Raw genomic sequence first — 6546 nt, 5'->3', positions numbered from 1 at the left:
ATTAAAACGGTGACACTTATATTAAAGCTACAGTCTTATACTTATTTCCCCTATAATTCATCATGGTGGAAAAAGCTAGTTTTCTCATATGAAATCACTTTAAATATACATCTATCACAGATGAAAACCAACATGATCTTTAGAGATGATCAGACTTCCTCTTACTCTCTCCGTCAGGACCCACACCAGACACACATATCTTGAACACACTGAGGAGAGAGCTAACCGAGTCTAAATATTGTTAGCTGAGACATGCTATAATCAAAGAGAGAGACGGACAGTGTTAACACGAGAGCAGAGAGAGAGAGCCCTCAGGAACAGACCTGATGCTAAAAACCAGTAGCAGAGTAAACCCACGCTGTCAGTCCATCGTCAGGACATATGGGAACTCCAGCTGGCTCTCTACCTTCAGGTAGTTTCCGTCCTGTACATTGAGCGGACGTTCTGGCGTAGCCCCTGCGGGTGGCCTCACAGGTCAACCCACGAGCACCAGTCTGCTCCGACTCTCCGCCAGGAGACCTCAGGGTGCTGCCTCCAGCTGTTTGACGGCCGTTCACCTTCTCCAGCAACTCCCCGGAGAGCTTCAATCGCTTTCCTCGCGAGGCTTGCTTGTCCTGCTGCATGCTTGCTCACCTCATCCTTTTCCAGGCACAGGTGACTCCAGTTAAAGGGGAAGCTCACCCTTGTGGCCCAGGCTCACAGGACTGCTCTGACCTTTCTCACTGCCTGGCAGCCTTCCTCACTGTGAGTGGGAGCACGCCTCACCCTAGTCAATGGTTGGGCTTCCGCTCCACCACACAACCAACGGGCGCTCACCTAGCGAAAGACCAACAATCAGTATAATGTCAGATCAAAACCAGCCAGTCACCCTTGACACCTTTACTGCTCTTCTTGTGACAGTTGACTTTCCGGCCTTATATAGCACAGTCCTTCTCAAGATCTGGTTTTTCTGCTCCACCCCAGTGCGACCTACTCACATTCGCTCTTCACTTCCCTTTAACGATAAGATGCCCTCTCGCTGACACCACTACAGACAGAACAGACGGTCTTCTCCTCACTAATGAGCACTTGATAATACAATCAAACCTACTCACTGGAAATCTAAAGAAGACTGATTCTTTGACATTCAACAGCCTGCTATCCCTTACCCCGACACTCTTTATATCACACTACTTTTAATGCGAAACAATTCAAAAACTAACCTACTAACTGTTCCGCCACAAATATTTTGACACCCCATTTTTCAAATCGATTAATCCCTACAAAAGTCCTGCCATTCCTCATTGATACTAATGAACTATTCAATCCATCGCATTTAGTGTCGCAAAAGCCATGAACCGACGCCACAGGACCAGCTTAATTCAGTACCCTATACTCGTTAAGATACACTTCGATTCGCAGCACATCCAGAATAAATCCTCGAGCCACGCAACGCATTTAAACTACGACTACGATCCACACAATCCTTAGTAATCAATAAAAAACTCAGATCATACAGCACCAAGCAGCCTCCCAGAGCATGAACAACCTGTCATGGTCCTCCGACTACCTTCACATGCATCCATTTTCGAACTCCAACTTCCCAAACAGCTTTTCATCCCATGTAAAAGAAACTAAATTGAAAAACACAGTTCTTACTGCGCCAGTTCCATTGTGTTCTTCAACTCTCTACCTGCTCAGACACTTCAACATGTTGCACCGTTTCACAACATGAACTGACTACATGTAATAGAAACACGATGACGCTCGCAACTCGCTTGAGTCTCCAAGCTTTCATACGCCTTATCTTAAACACGTGAGAAATCAAAAATACAACATACAGATATTCAACTAACCGTGTGATTGTGATCAGAACCAACACCGTGGAACATGCTACACTTTGCTCCGTAACACAATGTTCTACACGCACAGAAATTACAAGCTGAAGCATGACCGAAGACAATAGTTTTAATTAGTTTGATGAGAAACTTACTTCCAACAGTCCAGTCTGGTTCTCCTATCCATCCAAAAGTCCACCACACGTGCATTACAAAGTGACCTAAGTGGTCGTACAAAAAACCCCCTCACTGTAGAGAAGACACGGCTCTCTGACTCGTGTCTGACTAAACTACACACTACAAGTCCTCAAGTTTTCTGTCGTCGCCTGAACATCTGATGACATATTTCTATCATGGTCCCAAACCACTTGATCATGTTTTTCATTCATCATTTACGCTTTAAATACAAACTGGAGATGTTTTGATGTCGACAGAAAATTTCTAGGGCATATAAAATGTAAAATCACATATTTTAGTTTCTAATTAAAAATGTAAAGTGAGAAACAAAATATTCTTATGTGACATAATAAAATACATTGAAAATAAACTGACTTTCCAAACTCACAGTCTGTTCCTCACCGAACGTGTACCACAGTGATTAGCAAAGTGCACGCAGCTAAGACCATCAGGTCGTACAAAAACCTCTTCACGTAGAGAGACACGGCTCTCTGACTTGACAACAACAAACTCATATATATATATACAAGCCATCACGTTTCCTGTTTCAAAAGAGCGTTGGAAAATCTTAAAGATCGAAAATATAATTTCCAAAATAAGTAACCTTTCTTAAATATATAGGAATTTTTAATGTTTCTCAAAACTAAAGTTCGATTCCTTCTAGCGAGCAAATGAGGAATCAGATGACTCGGAGAGTTTACATAGAAATTATTATGCAGTCATAATTTTAAATTTACATAAAGATGATCAGTTTGACAGATTTCATAATCAATACTCTGGATCAAGTAGATTGATCCATTGAGAAATCGAGCTGGACAGCGGTGAGTACCATATGTCCCTGATTGGATGGTGTCGTCAGAGCATCATAGAGAAGCCACTTGCTATCAGCAGCACCTGCTCCAAGCTGCCTGGGAGAGATTTATAGTCTGAGAGTTGAACCAGACTGAACTGACCTGACAGCTTGTGGCTCCTTCCTTCTTTTCAATGACAACAGAAGACAGCAGATAATCTCCCTCATCAGAAAACATGCACTTTTGTCCGCCCCTCATCTGGACTTCTCTCTGCTGCTGCTTCACATGGAAAGTCCAGAAATCAAACTCCTCTCCTCTCTCAACATCCCGTCCCTCTGAACAGTTATGAAGTCCGACAAACCATTTGACGCTTGCTTTATTTTCTGTCTCTGTGTCCTCAGCAAGCTCCAGAGGACAGTCACCAGTGACTCAGTCTGGGAGCAGTGAAGCTCTGCTCTGGGACGCCCCCGTCACCATCAGCTGTAGTGGGGGCCAGTCATGACGGTTTGGAGCATTGTACAGTGCATATTGTTTGAAGGCTGGTATCAACAGAAAGATGAGAAACTGCCTAAACTGCATCAATTCGCTACACTAATCAACGAATGACAGGGAGATCTTCTAGGATAATTTTAACAGGCAGTGTTCAGGGACTGACTTCACTCATTGACCATCAGTTGGTGTGAGTCAGCTGAAGGGATGCAGGAGTTATACTACTGTCAGGGTGTAAACACTATCAACAGCCAGCAGTGGACAGCACAGGTGAAAAGCGTGGTGGGTACAAAACCTCCCAGCAGGATCTGAACAGAAACGGAACTGACTGCTGAGCTGAAGTCGAGCGCAGAGACGATACAGTTACACTGAGGGACACACACACCCACACACGGAGCGACACACACACGACACTACACACACACACACACGACAACACACCCACACACACACACACACACACACACACACACACACACACACACACACTAGTAACTGATTTGAACCCCTCATGCACCATCTATCAGCATTAAAGGTTGAGGACACACTGTACCTGTTACTTCCCGCTCTTTAGTGGCTCTACGAGGTGAACAACACTTCACCAATGACCCAAATCAAGCACAGAAGACGCCTCTGAAACAACCAAGTCCATGGAGTTTATTAACATGAATATAATAAACAACTAAGACTCTCAATCAAGACTACAAAAGATCCAAAATCTGAACACAACAGCAAAACAAACTCCCAGGCTGAGAAGCAGCAAGACCAACAGTCCCCATGCCTGAAGCCTCTCTCTTCTGATGCTGCACCGGAGCTGTTAAGCTCTTCATTCCCAGACCTGAGGCCTGTACTACGAGCAGGATTTCAGGTTATCGAGGTAACTTCCGGTTTAACTCTGGGAATTCAGTCTTAAGACGGTGGTTCACTTGTAACCGTCTAAATCACCATGGTAACTCACGCTGCACTCCTAACCTTCTCCGGCGCAGGTTACCTTAGAGGACCAGATCAAAACCTGTCAACAGCCAAACTACTGACCAATCAAATCACTGGAAAAGCAGAGTCCTCATTCCCACAGGATGCTGTCAGGGACAAAAGAGTTTACACTAAAGTGATCAATAATAACGATCAGTAGATATATCATATAAAAAATCAGTACAATAGTTTTCCTGTTTGGGTTTTTCATGTGTCCACTCTGGTTTTAAAACAAAGCTTCTAAAAAAATGCACCGAGAGTTTATCACACTAAATAAATAATCTATATAATAATTATTTGAGCTTCATTTGAATTGAACAAATATTCTTTGATCCGACAGGTTTTCTGACAGTGTCGATGCTTTTACTCTCTTCTTCATCACTGCAGCTCAGAACAACATGAGGAGACTCTGTGACCACACCTGGAAATCACAACTAAACCTCTGATGTCTTTGATTAGAACAATTAGCCACACCGTTAATTATCCATGATTATAAATGAACATTTCAGTCAGTCTGACATCAGACATCAACTACTTCTCTCCTCTTTCCTTTCTCTCCTCTCTGCAGCAGAAACACTCTGACATGAACTTTAACAGTTTTATCTGCATCTCATGTTCAAAACAGTTTGTTCATCATCAGACAAAAAGTGAAAATACTCAAACGTGATGATGATTAATGCAGCAATTTACAATATATCTTTAGTCTGACTTTAACAGAAATTAAATTTAGACATGGAAATGATATTTTTTATTCTAGTCATGTGATTATATTGTTTACATTTCACCTTGTTGAATATCAATATTGGACGTTGCTAAAACAGAAATTACTGGCAAGTATCAGACGCCTCTGACGATGTTGCTTATGATTAAAAACTCTGCTTCTTTCACATGAATGTGCTCATCAGGTAAACCCAGGGTTAACTGAACCCGGTGATAACCAGCTTCGTAGTACAGGTTATCAGGACGCTCAATGTTCAGTTAAACCAGATAACTAAAAGTTTTCCTGGATATGTTGAACTTGCTTCTTGGTACAGACCTCAGCTGCAGTTAAACACACAAACACTGACACACAAGTGAACAACCCAGAAGTGGACTGCAACAACCACAACACTAAATGCTCACAATGCAGTCAACCACTACACACACATGCTGCAAACTTACATGTGAACAGCAACTAACAAGTGACCAACAGATGTGGAGTGCAGTTACCACAACAAAGGTCACACCGAAGTTACTGAACCAGAAAGTATTTATCCGAGCTACACAAGACAAAGAGAGCAAACAAAAAGTAGAGTCATCATAGAAATTTACATAGAAATGAGCATTAGCACTTTCATTATCAATACTCTCATCAAGTGATTGATCCATTGAGAAACAGCATGATCAGAGTGATCCAAGTCCCTGTTGGAGTCAGTCAGAGCATTTCCATAGAGAGCCACTTTGCATCAGCAGCACCATGCTCCAGTGCTCTGGGAGAGTTTATAGTCCTGAGAGTTGAAGACTGGATGACTGACAGCTGTCCTTCATGACAACAGAAGACACAGAAATCCTCCTCATCAGAAACATGACTTTGGTCTCCGTCCTCATCTGGACTCTCCTCTGCTGCTGCTTCACAGGTAAAGTCCAGAGAATCAAACTCCTCTCCTCTATCAACATCCGTCCCTCTGAAATGAAGCCGACAAAACCATGACGCTGCTTTATGTTTCTGTCTCTGTGTCCTCAGAGTCCAGAGGACAGGTCACAGTGACTCAGTCTGGAGCAGTGAGCTCTGCTCTGGGAGGCTCCGTCACCATCAGCTGTAGGGTCAGTCGTCAGGTTGACGTAGATTGTGGCCCGTATTCATCACAATACCCCTGTCTATCCTGGTACCAAAAAGAGGATGGAAAAGGTCCTAAACTGCTTTTGTATGGGGTTAATCGACGAGCATCTGGAATTCCAGGTCGTTTCACTGGCAGTGGATCAAACTCTGACTTCACTCTGACCATTAGTGGAGTCCAGACTGAAGATTCAGGAGTTTACTACTGTCAGAGTTATCACTGGTTGAATAGCAAACCTGTGTTCACACAGTGAAAAAGCGTCGTACAAAAACCTCCCTCAGTCAGACTGAACAGAAACTGAACTGACTGCTGCAGCTGGAAGCTACTGCAGAGACTGATACAGTTCACTGAGAACACACACACACACACACACACACACACACACACACACACACACACAGGTTTCCTCTGTCGTAACTGATTTTAACCTCCATGTAACATTAGTTAATTTGGATCCCTCAGCAAGACTTTACTTGCGCCCCC

The 6546-nt window shown here is 43.3% G+C and overlaps 1 gene segment (V, D, J or C); it reads left to right on the top strand.

Moving 5' to 3' along the window:
* The first annotated feature begins 5636 nt into the window (after positions 1–5636).
* Positions 5637–6316, top strand: LOC111240146. The segment is given in 2 exon segments: positions 5637–5862; positions 5970–6316. Coding segments are annotated over 2 exon segments (438 nt in total).
* Positions 6317–6546: the final 230 nt, after the last annotated feature.

The sequence above is a fragment of the Seriola dumerili genome, unplaced genomic scaffold, assembly GCF_002260705.1.
Source record: "Seriola dumerili isolate Sdu_G_001 unplaced genomic scaffold, Sdu_1.0 BDQW01014128.1, whole genome shotgun sequence".
Lineage (NCBI taxonomy): Eukaryota > Metazoa > Chordata > Actinopteri > Carangiformes > Carangidae > Seriola > Seriola dumerili.
This window is presented reverse-complemented; position numbering and strand designations above follow the sequence as displayed.